Consider the following 24,037-nt stretch of genomic DNA (forward strand, 5'->3'; position numbering starts at 1 on the left):
GATCGAGCTAAATTTTCACTCCGGATTCATGAGTTCATATCATGAATTCATCTCCATGCAGGTTGATCCTTCTTCGTATATTCCCAACCGTGTTTGTTTCCTTGACTACATCAATTCCTCTGTGCATTTTGATCTGTCCATGAAGCAAGATATCCATGAATATTCAGATTACCAACGATCGAGGATCGCTCCAACGATCTTCGATGAAAAGTATGGGGGTATCAATTGTGATAATATGTACTTTACTGATGGGTCCACTATAAACGAGTCCACAGGATTTGGAGTGTTCAACGAATTTTTTAGCACCTCACACAGTCTTCAGAATCCTTGCTCAGTGTATATTGCTGAATTGGCAGCAATTCATTGGGCGCTGGACAGCGTCGCCTCACGACCTGTTGAACACTATTACATTGTAACGGATAGTCTTAGCTCTGTCGAAGCTATCCGTTCAGTGAGGCCGGAAAAGCACTCGCCGTACTTCCTTGAGAGAATACGAGAAATTTTGAGTGCTTTATCCAGACGCTGTTATGTCATTACCTTTATCTGGGTCCCTTCACATTGCTCCATTCCGGGTAATGAGAGGGCTGACTCATTAGCAAAGGTAGGTGCAATTGAAGGCGATATTTATCAGCGTCAAATCGCCTTCAATGAATTTTATTCTTTAGTCCGTAAAAATACCATCGCTAACTGGCAACGCAAGTGGAATGAAGATGAATTGGGCCGGTGGTTTCACTCGATTATCCCTAAGGTTAGCCTCAAACCGTGGTTCAAAAGTCTAGACTTGAGTCGGGACTTTATTCGCACCTTCTCCCGACTCATGTCCAATCACTGTTCGTTAGACGCGTTACTCTTTCGTTTCAATCTGGCCGGTAGCAATCTCTGCATTTGTGGCCGAGGTTACCACGACATCGAACACGTTGTTTGGGCGTGTGAGGTGTATCTTGTTGCCAGATCGAATTTAGAAAACTCCCTTCGGGCTAGAGGAAGGCAGCCCAATGTGCCGGTGAGAGATGTGTTGGCTCGGTTAGACCTTGATTACATGTCCCATATATATGTTTTCCTTAAAGCTATAGATCTTTGTGTGTGATTGTCCCTACATCCTTATACCCTCCTTTCCTTCCTTTGCGGGTAATTCGTCCCCTTGCTATAAATAGTAGAATAAGTTGAAATGTAAATACACTATAGATATACGAATAGATTTAAGAAATGAGTGTTCATCAACATTGTTACAATTTCCTTATATCCCATCCTTCTCCTAAAAATATGTCACCCTCCTAAACTCGAGTACACCGCGAGTAATCGGTTTTCCACCTTACTAACCATAGATCTAAGAAAATTGTTTATATATATAGTTTTAAAATTATATTTAAGAATTCGGCTCCTTCAAACTTAAGTAACTGAGCCTGTAAAAATAAACGAATTAATAAAAAAAAAAAATAAAATAATTTCCGAAGTGATAAACAAGTGGATTGAATAATATAATTCCGTAGTTCTACGTCGAAAACTGCGGTTGTGTCCTAGATACAACCCATTACAATTTTTCTATTTTTCTAAAATCCGCGGACACCCCCCCTTCCAAACAAGGTCAAAACAAAACTACGATTCCGATTCGGCTGAAATTAGCCGTCAGTAGCCTCTCTCGGACCGCCCTCGTATTTCTCAGCTACTGATCAGTGATACAATACAAACTTAGTTGTTCGTGAAAAGTCACATCAATTAGCACATTAAATTTTTACGCGGTTGATACGTGTCGTGTGATAGTTATATATCGATAACGGGTAATCCTAGGATAAAACGTTATAAATAGTTTTTCATGTAGAATCGCATGTAGATTTCATTTTTTTATGTTGCTTTTCTTAAATGGTTACGATTTCACAAAGTATTGAAATTAAAAAAAAACAAAAACTCATATCTCTATTTTGGCAAGTTCACCAAGGCATCGCAGTAAATTTTGCTAAATTGGAATGGATTTCCAATAAAAATATACAAAACATATCGAAGGGGGAAGGGGGGGGGGGGGTGGTGTGTATTATTATTTTAATTTTTGAAAAAGATTTTTTAAAAGCAGATTTAAAATTTTATTTTTCCTGAATGGATCATTGGATATTTTCTAACAACTTTGTCAAACATCATTTTTTAATCGGACATCTGGATTTTGAGTAATGATTTATTTAAAAAAAAAGTTCAATGTTTCTGCATATGCCCTTATAAAAAATCAGTCGTAATTAAAATTAGTCATATGATAATAAAAATTGTGGTTTTAGGTAGCATCCACCATTTGTACCAAGTTTCAATACAATCGAAGAGGGTCACGTCAAAATTTGCAGTTTTTCGGCTGATTGAACTTTGGGGATAATAGAGTAAAACCATCTTCCAAGATTATCCCTTCATTGATTCTGGCAACTTACAAATGCCTGTTTGTCCGACAAATGGTGAATAACTCGTGATACACCTCGACTGACATTGTGAGCTAACGTCCGTATGTAGGCAAAAAGACTGCTCGTTGCGTCGGGGAGGACAGCGAGTGTTTAGTGCAATTGAAAAAAACATACCCATTTGAATCGTCATAATGTTTAACTTTCATACTATATTTTCAGCTTGTGTTTCAAGCAAAATATTGCTGGATAAATTCCCTGTCTAATGATATATAACACAACATATGTCGCAATAACGATTTTGAGTAATATGCGTTTGAAAACTCTTAATGAATCGTTATATTTTTCGTAGAGTTAGCCCCCTATATAGAAATCAAAGACATAGTCCTATGTCAAAAGCATTCTTTTAAACATAATATTCTAGGATGCCACTGTTAAATCCAGAGTAGTAGGAGCTTTCACAATTGACAACCTCTCCTATCGAAGGAAGAAGAAAACTTGGCAACATTTCCTCTATCATGCCACGTCTAAAGAGTGGCTAATAAAACACGATTGAATCGTGTTGATGTTTTATTTTTTGAACAATTGCGAACAAATTGACCACTCATTTGATTAGACGCCCATAATAGAAAATTGAACACAAATCGATCACGCGCCGCACGCACATGCTCCTGACAACACAGACGGGTCCGACTCCCTCTCCTGTCATAAAAAGTGGGTGGCGATTCAATTTCGGTTGGAAAATGTTGGCCCGGGATACATGTTCGGAAAACAAATGTACGATTGATCCCCGATCGCAACAGAAATTATAGGGACATGATGTTTTGTTATTTGGTTCCATGGTTTTTTCTGAAATTTCGTTCAGTTTAGACGAGTTTCAAGTTTGTAAATTTGATTGATATTACATATTCATCAATAAGAGTTGGAACACATTAGAAACAACTATGAAGTGATGGCTAGATTTCAATAAGAAAATTCAGAGGGCATAAAAAATTGGCTACGAAGCAACGCCAACGGCCAGCTTTTGAACGACCCCTCTCCAGAGGGATTTATTTATAAGTCTGCCACCACTTCGAAAATCCGCCAGCAGTTGCACTACACTCGAATTTATAAAACGTTGACAACCTGTTGATAGAGGCTAGTTTAACGACCGCCGTCAATTTATCGGTGTGATCTGAGCATTTGGAAGCATTTTATTATCTCTTTTGGTACGGCAGATGACTCTGCTGCCGGTTATAAAAATGGTAGCATTTTGGCATTTTATACCATGATTTCTTAGTTTTTTTTCAACTCAAAGTCTGAATGTAATCGATTTCAATGGTAAACGAATTCGAATTCAATGTCTGTAAAAAATCAACCAAACCGTCGGTTTTCCCTCTAATACTGATTCGAAACCGATACCGCGAGTTCCGTTTGCTTGTGATGAAAAATTATGATTTCGCACGATGCTGCGGAAGAGACAGGTTTTCAAACATGAACAATTACATCGCTATGATTTGTTGCCGATCGGTTTGCGTTTACAATTCATCCCACGGCTGTGAAAAGCGGCTCCAATGTGCGCGGCTACGGCTGCGATTGATTACACCGTTTGTTGATAGCATGGTCTGAATCGTGGTGAAACCATCGTTTGATAGTTTAACAGTCGAGGTGAAACTGCTCTGATGTTTGTTTTGAGCATAAATAATGCAATCAGCATTAATTAGTGGCAGGAAGACAATCTGTTATCGGATGGTGTGCAATTTCCAAGAAAATGATTTATTCGAATCGAACCAGTTTTTGAACGAGTTATGATTTATTGACCTTCAATTATCGACCGGCTCTTACAAGTGTAGATATGCGAGAAATTGCTGTGCTTCCAGTGCGTCATTCCAGTTTCCTGGATTAAGATATTTTTTCCTCCGTCGAAAAACCAATGGAACAATCAATAATGATTGTTTGGACAGATAATTTCCATTCAGCGCAATTTCCTCCCGCAGAAAAGCTCAACTGTGAAAATGTAATGAAAATTTGTATTGCAATCGTCAGTGTTTAAATATAACGAAACTGTGAAGTGCGCCTTTGAGTTATATCAGTGAGCATACACAGAAAGCATGGATCCGGATGACCTCATCGTATTACGCGTTCAGTATCTGGTGGACAGTGACCCCTTCAACAGTTTCGCCATGTATCCGATTCCATCCCGAGCTCCAGCATTCTCATTTGCGAGTTCAGCGCCATTGGCAACGCAGCTAGGAGCACTGTTGCGACACTTGGGAGCACCACAAAGGGTAAGCCGCCTTCATCTTGCTTGCATCACTACCTAAACACTTTCGATCTTCATCCCGTAAGATCTGCATAAACTTTTTTTCCACTGCTATAATCGGTAATATGTACTCATCGTCTTAACCATCTCTGTGTCCGGCATTTCTAGAAAAAAGATGTACGCAAAAGCGAAAGTTGCTTTTCTTAGCCACCTTCATTCGCTCGCGTAGGAACGGCACCGGGAAAAACTGACCAAACTTGATCTGGTGGTGTTCACCGCCGCCTACCCAACGCTCCAGCAGCGATTTCAGAAGTACACAGTATAGGATGGTGGAGCAAATGATCACATTGGTCATCAATTTTATGCAATCACACTTTCCAGTCGCTGGCCGGTGAGTGCCGTCTGCACATTGTAACCGAAAATAAAACTGCAACCGTAGCATTATTTCTCGTCTCATGATTTCTGTGATTCGATCCCTTTTTTTATTGCCAATCACACGCCACAATGCAAACACCCGAAAAAAAAAATCATTTCACGAATCGGTCGTAAAGTCGCACAGACGAAGAGGTGGGCAGCAGCTTGTTCCCCAACGGAAGAACGTGAGTGTTTACGATAGATTGAGAACATCCAGTTCGTTTTTTTGGTGCCTTGATTGCGAATTAGTGAGAGTTAATTGAATGAACGACTTATGGCTTCAGAATAGTACAACCAATTTCAATATTGTTTTTAATTGGGTAATGTTCGTTTTTTCGTTACTTTGAAAACCATTATTTTTATTTTAGAATATCATATCTGATATGTATATTCTGTTCAATGACATTTTAAGGAAATATTTTTAAAGCGTTATATCACTCAATTCTGCGCGGTAAATGACTTGAGTTAGCTCGAGTCACCTGTAAAATGCAAAGAAAAAACTCATCTTCAACAAATTACAAACATTACAAAAATTACAAAAATTACAAAAATTACAAAAATTACAAAAATTACAAAAATTACAAAAATTATAAAAATTACAAAAATTACAAAAATTACAAAAATTACAAAAATTACAAAAATTACAAAAATTACAAAAATTACAAAAATTACAAAAATTACAAAAATTACAAAAATTACAAAAATTACAAAAATTACAAAAATTACAAAAATTACAAAAATTACAAAAATTACAAAAATTACAAAAATTACAAAAATTACAAAAATTACAAAAATTACAAAAATTACAAAAATTACAAAAATTACAAAAATTACAAAAATTACAAAAATTACAAAAATTACAAAAATTACAAAAATTACAAAAATTACAAAAATTACAAAAATTACAAAAATTACAAAAATTACAAAAATTACAAAAATTACAAAAATTACAAAAATTACAAAAATTACAAAAATTACAAAAATTACAAAAATTACAAAAATTACAAAAATTACAAAAATTACAAAAATTACAAAAATTACAAAAATTACAAAAATTACAAAAATTACAAAAATTACAAAAATTACAAAAATTACAAAAATTACAAAAATTACAAAAATTACAAAAATTACAAAAATTACAAAAATTACAAAAATTACAAAAATTACAAAAATTACAAAAATTACAAAAATTACAAAAATTACAAAAATTACAAAAATTACAAAAATTACAAAAATTACAAAAATTACAAAAATAACAAAAATTACAAAAATTACAAAAATTACAAAAATTACAAAAATTACAAAAATTACAAAAATTACAAAAATTACAAAAATTACAAAAATTACAAAAATTACAAAAATTACAAAAATTACAAAAATTACAAAAAGTACAAAAAGTACAAACATTACAAAAATTACAAAAATTACAAAAATTACAAAAATTACTAAAATTATAAAAATTACAAAAATTACCAAAATTTCACAAAAAATCACAAAAAATCACAAATTGAAAACAAAATCACAAATTCAAAAAAACTAAAAAATATTTTTTTAATTATAAATTAAATCTAAAATTTCAAAACTGGGACAATTTATAATATTAAATAATATTTAAAGTTACAAAATTACAAAAATTGCCAAAATTGCGAAATTTCCATAATTCTAAGAATTCCATTAATTTCCACAAAATACCTCAAATTTCGCCACTTCCACAAAATTTTCAAAAAAAAAAATTCCGAAAATTTCCCCAAACTCCGAAAAATCTAAACATAAAATTTCACCAAATTTTAAGATGTTAACGAATTCAAAATAAATTCGGTAAATTCAATAAAAATCTGAAATATCAAAATTTACCAAATTACTAAATTCTAGAAAATTTAATTCCAAAAACATAAAACAAAATAATTAAAATAATTCTGCAAATTTCTTAAGTTCTATAAATTTCATAAGTTCTATGAATACCGTGAATTCTTCAAAACTTCGCTATATCACAAACTCCATAAAATTCATGAATTCCTTGAAATTCCACACTATTTCACTAAATTCTTCAAAAATGCCGAAACAATTTTTCGAAATCCACGAATTTCACAATGTTTAAAAAACTCAAAATGAATTATAGAAATTTAAAAAAAAATAAATTACAAAAACTCAAAAAAGTCTGAAAATTCCACAGAATTCTACAAATTCCACAAATTATGTAAAATTCCACAAATTGTGCAAATTCAACAAAATTTAAAAAAAAAACAAATTTTCCAAAAAAACTCCACAAAATTTCCGAAAAAGATTCACAAAAATTCACAAATCAAAAAAAAAAGTATGAAAGTTCGAATAATTTCTGGAATTCAAAAAAATCGGAAGTTATTGAAAAAAATCTCAATTCTCAATATTCCATTTTCTATTCTCTATCTCTTTTCTTTTTTTTATCTCTATTTTCTATTCTCTTCTCTATTCACTATTCACTATTCTCTATTCTCTATGCTCTCTATTCTATTATAATTCTATTATAATAGAGAATATTTCCTATTCTTGAAAAAAAAACAAAAACTATAGGTTCTTAATTAGTAAAGATGCCGATATGGTCTGAACCTCAGACACGCAAAAATAATTACAAAATTGTGGCCTTTTGAAAAAAATGGCACGTTTTTTATAAATAGTAAACATCAACTATAAAATTATGATAAACAGTATCAAGTTTTTAAAATAGTAAAATAAAAAAAAGGTTCATGCGATAGAGAGATCTGGATGTTTTAAAATCATATATTGAAATAAATCGGTCTAGCAGAACTTTGGATCTCTTGAAAAAAGTAGTTTCGAAAAAAAATGTTGGAAGTTTTTAGTCAAGGCCTAACCACATTGAATACTGCATCTCTAAAATGGCTATAATTCAGAAAATAATTGGAATTTCGAAAAATCGTTCCAAGTGAAAATTCTTGATTGTCTAAACTTCAAAAATATAAAAAAAGGGATTTTTTTCAAATTTACAGACTAGAATTCCACCTTAAATTAACATAAATTTCAAAATGAACCTTAAACTAAGATAATTTTCGAAATAAGATACAGTAAAACCTGTTTTTGTGCGGTTTTTTTTTGTGCGAATTTGTTTTGTGCGATTTTTTTGTGCGGTTTTTTGTGCGGTATATGAAAAGAAGCATATTTGACGAAGTTATTGTCCATTTTGTTTTTTTCGATGGTTTATATGCATTTCAGTGCGAAAAAAGCATATTTGCGTCTCAATTGTCTACTTCTGAAATCATTCCCCTCCTCCGATCAAATGCTCTAAGTTTTTCTAAGTTTTTGCATGTCATGATTTCTAACAGCAACACGTTTCGACATGCAACTAAAAGCACAAAACAGCCACGCGCAACCGAGAAGGCAAACTGTCCCATCGCAAAGCAGGGAAACAAAAGGAAATTGAACGGTGAACGGCGTGAGTTTGAGTTATTTTCTTGAGGGAAACTTTTTTTATGCGGTCCCTATCTATCGCACAAAAAAAGGTTTTTTCCAAATGTGTACCGAACACGATTTTTTAAAGCTACTGGTGAAGTTTTGCACGATTTTTTGATTGTTTTTAATGGTGTTTTTAAAGGTTTGTCTGTTTAAGCAATTTAATATAATTAAAATCATGCTCGTGAAATATTCGAAAATGCAAACTGCTGCTGGAAATTACGACTGAGGTTCCGACATTTTACTAACATTATTTTCATTTTAAGAAATTGGTTATATCTTGAGAACGGTTTGTCTAGGATACAACGTTATATATGAGGGGCTTAGAATGAAAGGGGTGTAAGTGATTTGATTGATTTCTCTACAACGACTCTCTCTTTGGGTCATAACTTAGCTGCAAATACATTCCCAGCTGTATTTACCAGTTTTTGCAGTTGAGTTATTAACTAAATAAAAGGTTGATGAAGAGAAAACGATCAAGTCACTTACACCCCTTGCATTCTGAGCCCCTCATACATAGTTTTTCATGTTGAACCGCATTGCTCACCATATTTCATTTTGGTGATTATTTTTTAACAGTGCATTTTTCTAAATGCTAAAACCAATGAACTATGATTTTCCAACAATTTTGTCAAACATCATATTTTGATCAGACATCTTAATTTTTAATTACGATTTATTGAACGAAGGATCAATGATTTTCAATATGCTCTTTTGATAAATAAGTCGTAATTAAAATTGGTCACATGACAATGAAAATTGTGATTTCAGGTAGTTTGGTGCCAGGTCCGAACTATATGGAGGATGCATTAAAACATCCCAATCAAGGTCTCGGAATTGTGCGGCCTTGCGTTGTTCTGATGGAACACAACACCTCTTCTGTTGGCCAATTCTGAACGTTTCCGGTCAATCACTAGCTTCAAACGGTCCTTTTGTTGACAGTAGAGATCATAATCGGTGCAATACACAAATATTGCAAATTTAAAGAAAATTGAAATGTGTGCGAAATGCCACCTTTACAACGAGCCTAAACTTAAAATTGTATTATCGATATTACGCGAGATATTGATCACTGAAGCCAACCAACGAGAAAGTAATTCCCAACCTAATATAATATAACCTAATATAAATCCATAAATCCAAATAAATTCATGTTCTTTGGTATAAGATTTACATTCCCTGTTCGCCTCACTCCCACCATATGTCCGTTTTACCTGCACCATGAAAATGATCCGGTCTGTATTGTATCCAGTTTTCTAGTTTTTTTGTGCAACATTTGGAGACTTAGTTCGTAAAAAAACGTACAGAAACTGCATTTAAGTTTTGGAAAACGTATGTTTCTGCAGAGAAATCAAGGTTCTTAACCTGCCCATATTCCCCTCAGTGTCCCTACTCGCCATTCGTGGAATAAAATATTCAATTTTTTTGCTTATGAGATGTTTGTCTTTGTTGGGTTGTGTGAGCACTGATCGTCAACACGATTTAGTAATTATTTTCCGAAATGAAGCCCATAGCTATGTTTGTAAAATTTGTGCGCCTTTATTTTGACTCCGAAAATAGGTAACCATCTGCGAATAACAAAAATGTGCACTCTCGCGCTAGACCATAAATCCAATCGTATTGCCATTTCTCAAATAAAGCAGTGAATGTTTAGTTTTAGCATCATTCATCGGTGGTTTCTGTTCTGTGTTTTTTTTCCGTCTTGTATCCTCTATATATTTGTAGTATTCGGCTTAATAATGGAGCAACGGAAGACAGATGTAAAAAAGTGGGGTTAAAAAACAATTTATTGACGCCGGTTTCAAGCTGGAAGAAGGCACGATTTGTTGGGAGGTCGCGAATGAGTGAGATGTTTCGGTTGATTGATTTTGGGAGATCCTCGTGGATCACTGAGTCTTCTTGAATGGCACCAACGTTCCCAGTGGAACTTTTACCTTCTCAACCTAGGTGTTACTTGCGTCAATTTTATTAGTAGTACTTAGTGGAGATTTCTATACCGAATAATACGCCTTGAATGTGTTCTGGAGTGTCTAGAATACGCGTGACCACAGTGCAAGTCGGAAGAAATTTCTTTGGCGAAAAATCACCCGACCAGAGCGGGTATTGAACCCCAACTCCCGGCATTATAATGTGGGACGCTAACCACTCGGCCACGGGAGCACATGGATCACTGAGTCAGTAGTGATAAGTAATGTTGTCCATAGTTGTTGATGCAATATAATTTCACTAATGGTCACCGGTAAAGTCGGTTGCCAGATTATAATTAAGTTATGTTTCACCATGACTTAAATCAACAAAATTCATCAAATTGTAGAAAAGTCAGAACAAAAAAATAGTGGCATTCCATTATCACTATAAAGTTTGTGATTGGGAAGCACTGAGTGTCATTCCAAACCGAACGCATTATGCAACACTTGCGCTCTTTCGTCACTCGAACCAATCAGCAGGAATCAAAAATTGGCCGATCGAGCTCCTCCTTTGTTCGATAATCAATTAGGCAATAACTTCGTTTGGTAAATTGTTCGATGCGTCATCCATAAATATAAATTGCAGCTATATTTTTCCGCGCTCTCCGAATGTAAATATGCAAAAAAAAGGAAACGCAAAACACATCAAAATTAATACAATACAACGGCGCGATTTGCGTTTTCGCCGGAGGCCATTAATTACAAAACCTACAATCGTGTGCCCCACTAGAGTGGGATACGCAAAAATTGATAAACTGCCTGCGTTGTGTGGTTTCGGTCATTTTTTTGTACCCAACTCTGCACAATCTAAAATAATGAAGCAGAATTGTAATGAACAACGAAAATCACTTCTAGCAAATATTGTGGCTTTCCGACACCGTGTTCGATCGAACCCAAAATGCAGCGGCAGCTTTTTACGATTGTTGGATTTGTATCCAAGTATGTTATGTTCATTTTCGCTATCGTTTCACTTCCTGTCTACCCTGGGAAGATTTCAACAGCTCGGGAAACCACAACACCATTCCCCAAAGGCTCGGTGGAAAGCTCGCGCAGCAACAAAAGAAGAGCGAACGAGGCGGTGCATTTCGAGTGCACTTGCGAACGACGGCGGCGGCGGTAAACTATGCAACTTCGGGGATTTATTTCCAATTTCAGCAGCCGAAACCAGAAAAATGTGTGGCAACACAAAAATGAACTGTGTCCCATTCTTCCATTGTTATGCTTCACTTGATGCCGTGCCAAAATGTACCTATTTTGAGGCGCTCGTGGAAAACCACTACAGTAGAAGCTGCATTTTGCTGTCGTCCATAATGTCGCATTTTTGTTTCGTTTGTTCTGGTTTTTTTTGACGTAGGACTACGTCTTACATTTAGGGGGCCAAATCAGAAACAGGTCACATTTTTATGAAATAAAGTTTACGTTAATAACTTACTTTGCTGCGAACGGATTTTAACGATTTGCGTACCAATCGAATCGGAAACTTTCTAAGATTTGTTTGATATGCTATACATTACAATCCCATAGTCTATATACGGTTTAAATTGATGAAAATTGGAAGCATTCCCATTTCCCCACACATTTGTTCTGTCCATTTGTGTGCTTTCCCGAACAGAGCTGTCAATAACGAGCAACTTATGCAGCCGCTGGAATAGAAACAGTCGAAGACGAATGAATCATTGGATTTAAAATCTCCGTGAATAAAGGAAAAGAAGACGAAGAAGAATAGAAACAACGAAGGGGGATAGCGAAAAGAGAGTATTTGCGAAGTAAGTAAGCGGTCGTTAGCGTATAAGTATTGCATTTCCTCTGAGGAAAATTCTTAGAATATTTCTGCGTCCGAAACAACGAAGCTCGCTTATTCTGCTCTTTTTGTGTTTTACGTTTCACCTCGAACGGTGAACGCTAGCTGTACATGTGAATAGCACACCTTCGATTCTTTTAGTTGCCATTCGTATTTGCTCTCGTGGGCATCGGCGCTGTTCCGATGCTACAAGCACCTAGATTTGTTAACGGTTTTGACCGAGAGTCGAGAAACGATTTTTCATAAAGGTGATTCTCGCGATGTTTCATTTTTATTGCTGCAACTGTGTGCATCTTTTAGACGCGTGTTTGATGTTTGTTGAATGACGATGCACGGGAGGTGCCTCTCGTTAAATACTCAGTGCAATGCATGCATTGACATATGACCAATTACTGTATTCTTCTCGCAAAGGCAAGAAAGAATCGTTGCTTCTCGAAATTAAACCTTTTCAGCCTCCCCGGAACATTTTATTAAAGAGTTATTTATGAACTTTCGACGTATTCGCAAATAATATCCGAAATGCTAAACCAACTAATTAAAGAAAAAAAGAATGCGTAGTCCTACGTCCTAAGCTGTCGTGTCTCGGATACAACCTCTCGGTTTTTTTTCTTACTTTACTGTCGTTGTACGCATACTTGGTATTTTTTGACAATTTTTACTTTTCTTCATAAAACGATGCTTTAATGCATAATCTTCCGGAAAAATACAAAACAGCTCATTGTTTGTTCCTATACCCAAACTAGCGTTGGCTGAAAGCGTTTCATCTTTGGCAAAAATGATGCCATTTCGTGTGCTGGAGGGTCAAATGCGCAAATAATGAGCTGTTTTAAAAGCTTAAAAATGGTTTGTATGTATGCGAGCAGACATCTCTTTCTGTTTTCTTTTCTCATTTCATTTGGGATTATGCCAAAAAAAGTACATACGACGTCAATGGGGATCGAACCAAGGCCGGCTGGAATGCAAAGATATATCACACGACCACGCTATCCATATAGCGGCCAGTGCTGTTATATAGAAACGTGATAATATTACACCTCATCAAATGAAGTGAAAGTGTTTTCTAAGAGGATAAAGAAGAACATGAACGGGAATATATCTTTCTCTGTCTGGGTCGTATATTTGGCAAACTATACGAAAAGCTTTCATATGCTCTCTTTTAATGTGACACCCGTTTCGCTCGCTCATATTGGCGCTAGCATATATATTATACAAATGCTATACATGTATTGGGGAGTAGAACATTTTCTATTATTTTTCAGTTCATTTAATGTAATAAATCGGGGTGTCATAACCAGGGCTTGGAAATATTGAGCTTGTTAAGTAACATTGAAAATATATGTTTATCAGTGTAACGCGTTTTTTTTTTGCTTGTCGATACTGCTGTCATTCATTCGACGGCAAGCAAATTTACAACTGTGTTCATTCATATTCATTATGTGCTCTCTGAGCTTTCTTTAAAGCTCGAGTCATGAGAATTCATTCACATTTATTCATTGCCATTGAATTGTCAGGAATGCTGTTCATTTTCAATATGTTTGTGATTTTCTCATTGAGTCAGTGCCTTGCTTATTCAGTTGTTTTTTAAGTTACTCCGAAAAGGCAACGCAAATCATTGGCGCAAGCGGAAATGCCAACAAAAGAGTAAGATCTGCATGCACACTCACAGCTAAGGGTTGCTAGGCTCAGACGGCGACGGGGCATTCTGCAGAATCGATACGAGCAGCGAATGCAAACTTCGTCAGCCAAAGCTGGATGTTGGCAATTTCATCCGCTAATCCTATAGTATAGTTTGATCCGTTTGCAAAAGGAAGATCGAAATATTCCCATTGCGGTCGTGTCTTGGACACCACCATTTTATGTTCGTTTGTTCAGAATTTAATAAAAAAATTAAATGTTTGAAATTTGAGTCAAGACGGTATTTTTTACATCGGAATTCTTCTTTTGAAGCATTTCTGACAAGTGGAATTGGAATTGCATATTCACTATGTAAAATGAAAGCAATTTAACTGAGACGGAAACCTTGCATGTTTGAACAATTTAATTTCTTATGAGCATTCTGTACTTTCTTATCTTTCTCAACGAATTTCTCCGTTTCGTCAGTGTCCGAGAACGATGCTGATAATGAATGAACTGGTATATTAATGTCAATAAATGACTAAACTAGGGATATTTTCTTTTGCTCACATTCCGTGAACGCAGAACAGAACGAAAAACAGAATGAACAAAACTGGATGAATCAACTGTGAGTGGCTTGCTGTGATTGTGAGGTTTGGCGTTGGTTCATTTTCGGTATCCCAAATGCAATGGTATAATGATCGAATGTGGCCGGAAATTCAGCTGAAAAGATTGATGTGATACAGATATTTCCAAGCACTGGTCATAACATGTGCTAAAATTAACTTTGGGTGCAGCTTTTGAAAACAGCTTCAAGCTCGATTGTCTCATGTGATATTTCAAGCATAACCGATACAACAATTATTTTATTTGCCGGTCAATAACAAATGAATCGTTTCTAGTAGGGTAACACGGGGTGAGATGGACATACGGGGTGATTTGGACCACCCCATCATCTCAAAAAGTACGGCTCAACTTGGATTTTTTTATAATGTCATCTTCTTTCATTAATGAACCGTATGTAACTAACGTAAAAAAACTTTGGTAAAATTCGACAGGTGGAAGGAAATGGTAACATGAATACAGCAAGCACTTTGATTGTCAAAAAATGTGAATTTTCCGATCGTGGTTTTAAGGTTTTTCCCGCTGATTAAACAAACTTTTCGTGTATTGTGCAGTAAAGTTCTGTTCGCCTAAGAAGAGGAACAATTTGATGCAGCGAAACTGTAAGTTTGATAACAATGAATGAAATCAGTTGCATTTTAATTTTTTGCTTGTTATGTGGGGTGACATGGACACGTTTTTGTGGTGTGAATTGGTCCTACAGATTTGGGGTTTTCCTTTGGTCTAATTGATTCCAGATGCCGCTGAAATATAAAAAGAGGATGGGCAGACAACGTTGGAAGAAGAAGGAGATTGAAAGAGTAACGCAGGGCATCAAGAACGGATTTTCTTTGACCAACAACGAAAGTGTTTGAAAATTCTCGAACAGCAGTGAAAAGATTCATGCAGAATTCGAGATGGTGTCAATCCAATTTTTCTGGCCTGGAATCTGGCCAAGACACCTGGTATCGATCCCAAAATATTGTTACTGATTGTAACATTATCCCATAATACTTTACATAAACATAAGTATGTTTTTTTCGATAAAACACACATAAGACCAAATCACCCCACAGACGGTCCAAATTACCCCGCATCAAATTTCCAAAAATCATATCTTTTATTTTATGATATATTTGGTAGTTTGAAGCTTTATATAATGATTAAACATTATTGATTGAGAGAAAACAAGTGTAACATAGTATACAATATGACATTTTTGATTTAGACCGTATTGGTTTGGAAATATTAGACGATATGCTTAGGTGGTCCAAATTCCCCCCTTTTCCCCTACATTGTCACCCAAAATTGTTGTAAATGATCCATTTTCATCCCTCGTCACGATTTGCTTTAAAACGGCATTTTCGTTGCGTCTATGAAACTAGTCGCAGATAGGGATTGCATTACCGGTCCCAAAATTTCAATAACCGGTTATACGGTACTGAACATTTCATTACCGGTAAAACCGGTAAATTACCGGTAAAACAATACTTTGATACTTTTTTTGATTTTCTTGATGAAACGGCTTTTATTGATAATGATTAGTTTATAAGAAAATATTTTGCAGGATTTTGCAACTCAGTTTGTTGTTTAAATTAATACTAAGGGACACAAATAATGTTAATTTTGTCGTATTCTAATCTAAATCGGATCTCATTAGGGGAAATCAGGGTAAAACCGACACCCTAAGGATTCCCACATATTTCCAAGACCTCCCATGTTCCTTCGACTTCAAATCGTTACAAAACCTCTCTTCGAATATTCATGAACTATTCTACAGTATCTGTTGATCATTTTTTGGGTAGAACTCGAGTTTTGATAGAATACAAAAACTGATGTTTTTAGGTGAAATAAATGAGAGTGCGGGAGAAATCGACATCCTCTCGGGTTAAAACCTTTAGAGAAACGAATGTAAACTTGTTACAATAAGCAGGTGATGGACAAATTCCTACTCCTGGTCCGGAGTAAACACGAAAGTTTTGAGTTGAGTTGGTGAGCAACTACGGGGGTTGTGCCGATGAGCGTTGAAGCTCTTCCAGTTGACAAGCCCTGTTCAACGTTGTTTTTGACTGTTTTATCAATCCAGTTCTGTCTTTTTGTCTTCCAAATATAAACACAAGACATCTATAAAAAGCAGAGACGTATTTTTGCTGTCAGTGGAAAACAAACCAGGTGTCGGTTTTACCCTGACTGAAGGTGTCGGTTGTAACGATGTTACACATTTACCATACGGTTAAAAAAAATATTAGCTGTAGACTAACGCTATAACTTCGATACAACTTTTACGAGGTACTAGATCGCGGTCTCTATCCTGTTTTACCGAAAGACGCCAGAAGGGTTTTGTCAGCGATTTAAATCCACATGCGGTTGCTGTGTGATCGCTGACGAAAGGGATTCTCGGGTCGATCGCCATGGGTCAATATGGGGTTTGAAAAGGATTGAAAGGTCTCTTTCAGTTCAAACGGCTTAGAGAACGGATCTACGTTTTGAGTTAGTAGGAAACAATAGGAGTTCATACACAAAGAAAGTGGTTATAAGGTGATAGAAATTGTGCAAGTATAAAGGGATTAATTATTGAAATTTGAATTTGAATTTAGATCTAGATAAATCAAAAGAATCACAGTGAAAGTCGAGAAAATTATAGAGAAAGATTTTATTTTGAGTGGTGTATTAGTTAAGGTAACTATACAAAAAGTATGAATTTACAATTAGGCCTAATTGAGTTTTCGCTTGAAGATGAAATTCCTTCAAGCGAAGGTGCCAATCTGGGAGTGTTGAAATCCCTATACTTTGGCCGGTTCGACCTTTGGCATCCGGGAAGGCCGTGTGTCGCGCACGATAAGCCCGGAAAAAGTCACACAACAATCCGGAGAAAGCGCATACACCATTACGTGCGTTACCATCTAGCGAAGACACCACTCAGCGTAGCAGCAAGTGCACTTGTTCTCGACCACCGAGGGAGCCACAGAAAAAAAAACTTGCAAGTACTAGAGTTAAAGCAAAATTAGTGATTAGGGATAATTTGAATTTAATAGAAAACAATTGTATATATACTGTATTTCACGTTATAATTTATGTTTATTGAATTTCGGCTGTTTTGAGGCCCTTCAATTGTTCGGTTTTCGGGTTCGAGGTAGCATAGGCTCTGGGAAGGCAAACCTTCAAAGGAAACCTTTCCATCCTGGATGTTGTTGAATACCAATTGATTGAATTCTATTCCTTGGTGAGCGCCAAGACAATTCAAGTGTGGGTTGAAGATCGTAGGCAGGATCTCTCCCTGAGGTCTCACGGTCGGGCACGGGAAACTGAAGAGACAAATCTCGCTCCTTCACGGCAAGTGTAATAACTTGCCTGGCGCTTAAGTGAAGGTTGTATCGCCTCCTTGTCCTCGATATCCTTCCTCCCGTTACACGGTGCTACCCCGAATGAGCTAGAAATTTCAAACAACGTTTTCTATCATCAATAATCAACAAAACCACCTACCATCTCATAAAATACACTGAACAATGATCTAAGATGAATTAGGCTCACAGAAGTATCGAATTTTCCTTAAATTTTCCGACTAAAACACTTAAATTCCACTAGCGAAATTTTACACGGACTAACTCATGTTTGCTGACCGGTCCTGATTTGTTGTTTGTTTTGACAGTAAAGCAACTTCCGCGGCTCTAGGATGAAACGAAACGTAAAAAATGACAAGTGTGTACAGGGGACATCGGAAAATTTGCAAAAAATGTCTTCTAATTGGAAAAATCAGGAGGTGTCGGGTTTACCCTGCTCTCCTTCTACCGAAGTTTCCAGAAGAGGGAAACGGACGTTCAGAGTACAATGATGTTGGGAGTACAGTACGAAGAGCATTGAATACTATTGCCAAGTATTTGCCTCTGATGCTCTCTGTACGAAAACATGTCTGAGGAATTTCATCAATCCGTTTATAGATGTTGAACTTGGGCTGGACGTTGATACTTTTGGTTGCTGCAATCGTCAAGTTTTTCCTTGAGCATCAACAGATTCTGCATCTTCCAGTGGGTTTTTTTCCCTCCTGTTATCCAGCTACTGAACCAATACCATAATCGTCAAATTTAATCAAATCACGAACGATTTAAAATGCCTGCTTGTTCAACGCAGTCCGTGAAGTTTGATAGAAGACGCCGGAGTCATCATTAGTTGTGCCACGACCACGAGCAGAATGCAGATAGCTGTTCTAGCAAAAATTGTAATCGCACGTCAGTTTCATAAAGGGTGCAGTTCTTCCGAGTATCGAGATCGAACAGCTATTTTTGAACAGTAGGTCGGAGGTCGTAGAATCGGCGTAACACCGCCAGTTGGATTTTTCGATCTTATTTAGATTCTAGAGTAATATTTCAAGTAAAGGCGAATATAATTTATGGTGTAACAATAAAAATTACCGAAATTACCGGTTATCGATTGTAAAATTACCAATAATTCCATAATGTGAAATGACCCGGTATTACCGGTAAAACCGGTTAAAGATCCCTAGTCGCAGATGGAAATGCAATCCATCGTAAAGATTTACGTAACCATGCATTACCAGATGCTCATCAACGGTGTATTTAGATATCTGCTAATTCATTTGTCGTGTACCGAGCATTATTCTTGATCATCGACTCGATTTGGTCTTCATCAGTGATTGCACTTTACGAACAACTTAATATATTTTCTTCAATAAATTAACCACTTTTTAATGACACATACATTTTATTGAAAAAAGATGCTTACATGTTCTTGCTTCTGTTACTTCTTATACATTGATTTGTTGCTTTTGGATGTTATTTGCTGCGGAAACATAACGGAACATGTATCTTCTTTATTCAGTTCTACATAATTCTTAGTGGCTAATATTCCTTTCATTGCTTCCGTACTCAGTCCATTTTTATTCTGTGTCTTATTACTTTGTTTTATACTTGAGCACATTTCCGCGTGCAACTACCTGTACCTGTCCTTTTTAGGCATTTTCACAACTAAACATTATTAGTAAAATGATTTGTGATACTACGACTACGACAATACATATCAGATACCAATGAAAATCACGCAGCGTCCCTACTTGAAGGTTCGAGAATAATAAATGAATTCAGCCCCGAGATCAGTTGCGGATGATTATGCAGGGACTCATTATAAATACACACAATTCCTGGAGAGAAACTTCTAAGGACCATATCGTTAATTTTGGGGCACTTAAAACACAGTATTCTTTCAAATTGTTCGATAGCTGGATTGGGTTGCCGACTGGATTCCGATTGGATGATGCCCCGCCAAAGGATTAGGGTTAATCGCCGATGCAGTCCTGCCGATTCGGTTGGATACCCTGCCGAAATGTGGGTTGAACTCCGACGCAGTCCTTGCGTGTCCGTTAGATTGTGGATATTTTCAGTACACGAGTAAAAGCGCGGTTTTAGTAGAAATCACTTCATAACAAATTCATAGCTTTATTAATAAATTTAAATAATACAAAAAAAAAGCTTTCTCTGTCCTGATTTCTCTAACTGATTTCAGTATTCCAAAAGTGTGTGTTGAACAATAGAATGATACCAGTATATATACTGATTTTGTTGGTAGCAATCGTTGTTGCATTGCTACCACGCGATGATGACGATACATGAAGTTGAGGGGTGTCTCGATTGGTAATTTCGCTCACCAACACAAATATTGTATTTATTTTTCAGTTCACATAACAAAATAATATTTCTTAGGAATACAAGAAACAAGTAAGATTAGAAATGATTCAGGTTTACGTAGGTTTAGCCAACTTTTCTTAATATCCCTCATTATGTTGTAGGCATTCTGTTGTGTTCTAGAAAGAGTTATAGAGTATTGGTGTCTAAACGTGAAAGAGATACGCACTGAGAAAAATCAGTACTCTTTTTTTATTTGCAAAAAAACTTGAATTTGCAATATGTAAAACAAGTATTTTTTCATATAAAATAGAAGTCATGTAGAAAATTTTAAAATGAGTCCAGGATGGTAAAAATATTTTTGACGAACTTTAAGGAACATCGAATTTTTACGAATTTCGAAACTTCGAATTTTTGTATGTTAACAATCATTTTTAATCACAAATTATGAATTCTGATGTGATTGAAAACAAAAAAGCTCAAATGCAGAATGACTCGAGATATTTAAAAAATATATTTCTAATTTATTATTTTTTAAATAGTAGATAGGCCCTTTTAATATGTTTGTCGTGTTATAACATCATGCTCATGAAATTTAATGTATTTTCTTATAATTTCCAATAACTTTTCCAAATACATCATTATGGTAAAAATATATGTTTAGGAGCTACATCGAAGAATATTTGAAGACATGTGGGTTAATACAAAACGTAGCGATAATAAAAAAAATCTTTTTCATCTTAATACAAACTTTCAAACTATTATTCCTGCTACACAACCGGTGATCTTTTGACATACTGTCGTGCTAATTACCTATGTACATTGCATTCAAATCGCGTTTAAATATATAGCGAGCTGTAGATGCTAGATTTCTACATTTAAGGGATTCCTTCAAAGGAACATAGTTTGATTGGGTACATCCCAATTCAGCCATTCCATGCCAAACCGATAGAGTGGTACTCAGATTTTCGTCAAAAGTGTTAGTTTTGTTCTGTATCGAAAAACATTTGACTCGTATTTTTTTATTTTTTCATTAGGGTGACTATTTCCATTTTAGGGTATAACACGATAATGTATGATTAGAAATGTAACGAAAACTGAAAACATGTTGTCTTTGAAAAATCATAACTCAAAAACAGAAAAAAATCTGAATTGGTCCAGTAGTTCAAAATTATGATTTTTTGAAAAAAGTCATTTTTGTCTGCTTCCAATCGAAGGATTGATTCGTTATGTTTCCAAAACTCATAAGGTCAACATTTTTAACGTTGAATTACATTTTTCATAATTTTCCAAACCGAACTTGGCTCCGCTTAAAACCAGAGCCAAAGTCGAATCATCCCTGTCGATCGCCGCCCGGCAGGAGGGATATGAAAGTGCTCATCGTCCATAAAATTAAATAATAAATTTCAATTTCCGCCTACTTTGGCCACCCACTTGTGATCGTCTGGTGCCAAACTTAGGGTACTTCTGTTTTTATTTTTTTGCTGCTGTTTTCACCCTTATAACCAAATTGACCCGACCTGGACCGAGTCTGACCGCGTTTGCATATTTGTTGATGCTCCACTTTATCCTGGTGTTCGGTCTGGGGAGAGAGAGTGGGTGAGTGTGAGTGAACGTGGGCGAAGGGTGGTGGGAGCTGTCGGTTGTCGAAGATGATTTATTGGTTCGGTAGCGGAGCAAACTGCGGATTTCGGGTTCGTTTTTCTGAGCAAGCGTTGGGTCGGAATAGATTTATCCATCGGATTTGCAAGGGATGAACAGCACCGCCAGATTCCAGCCTGCGGGTGACGTGCTTTGTGGTTTTGGCTTTCGGGTTTTTCGAAAGGAGATACAGGAAAGACTGCCAAAGAAAGGAACGATCCGAACGGGTTGCATCGAAAGGATTGCGTGAGATGGAAACCGCAGAGGGTATATGCAAATAAATACCCCCCAATCGTCTTGGTCGACTTGTTGGAATGAATATTTACAGATTAATGAGTCGAAAAAAATGTGCAATTCCCGTTCATGATCGAAGTTTTGATGAGTGAAACAAAATCGTTAGTAGGTCACTTGGAAATTGGATCGACGGTAAAATGTTCGTCAGCAGGGGGCAATCAAAATAAAATAAAAATGTGTACAGTTGTTCGGAACGGGCATGTCTGTTTCGAAGCGGTTAACGACCGTATTGGCTATAAATGTTCGAATAATTCGAATAAACTCTTGCAGAAGTTTAAATTCACTATCTATCTGCAACATGGAGCTCATCAGAAGAACCTTGCATTCCAAGGTCTCGTAAAATGATTCTTTCCCATGATATTCTCGAACCTTGATGAGCCTTGAATCGTGAGACAATTAAACGCTTTCCAGCAGTCGTGTGTTTAAATTGATCTTCGAGATCTGTAGAGTTCTGTATACCAGCCCTACATGATTGTCTTCATTTCTGTCTGGTCTAGTGCCTCATTACGAGAAAAAGGTGTCGTTATTGGTAGCCGTTTGGGTTGTGATTGTCTGTTTTTTTTGTATGTTTTTCCCTCGGGCCGTCTTGTAACCTTCTTTCACAATTAGTGTCCGGCACTTGGATGGTGTAATGTAGGAATTGCACATTAAACAGATCGAGATAATATCCCACCAGTGTGGTTAGTTCGTTTCAGAACTGTCGTGGTTCTTCACTTCCACCGTGTCTTGTTTGGCTGCGATACTTTTCGATACACCGTACAACACCAGAGAAACTGAAGAACTGCAGATCACACTCCTGTGGGTCAAGATGTACGAATACTTTTATTGCATAGAGAAGAAAACCAATTTTATAGGAAGTGAACGAAGCGAAGCAGCAACGAAAAGTAGAAAATGAAAAACAGAATTCAATGCATTTAATTGGAGATTAGTTTGCAGACCTTCGGTGGGAGTATGTTTTGTTACGGTCGTTCAACTTGAACGAGGTTTGTTTATGTTTCCAGCGATTGTATAATTTCTGTTGCTTCCACTTTTTCTTCCCTTCGGGCGATGAGTTTAGCTGAATATTTGCATAAACAGTCGGTTTTGATAAATCTGTGCTAAATCTACATGTGTTTAGTATTTTTATGGTTCTTTGTTCTTTTCTGTTCTCTTCCTTTCAGCTGGACGACGCCTCGCTACAAGTGTTCAAAGACGGTGACTATGGGGCCTATCTGGATTTGGAGTCTTCGCTGGCGGAGCAGTCCGAGGAGATTGAAGGGCTCAATGCAAAGTGAGTATTGGGTTTGGTGTTCTCGAGATCGCAAAGGAAATTTACTTTTGCTTCATTGCAATTACATTCATTTATCATTAATAGATATGATTCCCATCTATTGATGAAAAATGAATGTAATTTTACTAATATCTTATGTTCTCAAAATCGATTCGACATGAAGAAATCAGCCCTGTTTCGGGATTCGTATGCTAAAATCATGTGTCAAAAACGTTATTATAATTTATGCTGAAAGTAAAAAAAGTGGATTTAATTTGATTTGATTAGACCTGTTTTATTCCCAAAAATTACATGCAAATGTCTGGCATGTTTTCAATGAAATATGAAGTACCTTTCATTTGAAAATTCCTTGAACCATTGAAAAAAAAATTTCACCCGTACTTTGCTGAAGTTCTTTTTAGGAATTGTTCCGATACTTGAGTCGACCAAGGAGGAAGATACACTTCGTCGGTTTTGAATCACGCTTCCCTTTTTGCGATTTGTATTACGGGTTAGTTTCGTACAGCTCCAGAAAAATATTTTTTCCGAACAAAAGCATTACTTTATCACGATCGAATTGTATCATATCAGCTATCATATATTGAAGCTTTTATATCAGAAAACAAAATATTGTCATTCTGCAAAATATTCAATCTGCATACTGTTTGAATTTAACAAACTTTGATACATAACGTGTCGGACCAACCAAAATGGAGATGAGAAATTAAGAAAAAACATTGCATGAAATTTGTTACGT

The 24,037-nt window shown here is 36.1% G+C and overlaps 1 protein-coding gene across 7 annotated transcripts in view; it reads left to right on the forward strand.

Moving 5' to 3' along the window:
- LOC129771424 (FH1/FH2 domain-containing protein 1) overlaps positions 1–24,037 on the forward strand; it is a 268,143-nt gene that overhangs the window by 136,482 nt on the left and 107,624 nt on the right. For 5 of the 7 annotated variants that reach the window (XR_008742368.1, XM_055775046.1, XM_055775043.1 and 2 more), the window contains one exon: positions 23,192–23,301. Coding sequence is in view for 5 of the 7 variants with exons in the window: in XM_055775046.1 (XP_055631021.1) it covers positions 23,192–23,301 (110 nt within the window). In the remaining 2 variants the exon portion in view is untranslated. Of the gene's footprint in view, positions 1–4,351; positions 4,643–23,191; positions 23,302–24,037 lie in introns of all 7 variants that reach the window. The other 2 variants (XR_008742369.1, XM_055775048.1) reach the window with 1 other exon arrangement.

Source organism: Toxorhynchites rutilus, chromosome 2 (assembly GCF_029784135.1).
Source record: "Toxorhynchites rutilus septentrionalis strain SRP chromosome 2, ASM2978413v1, whole genome shotgun sequence".
NCBI classification, from domain to species: domain Eukaryota; kingdom Metazoa; phylum Arthropoda; class Insecta; order Diptera; family Culicidae; genus Toxorhynchites; species Toxorhynchites rutilus.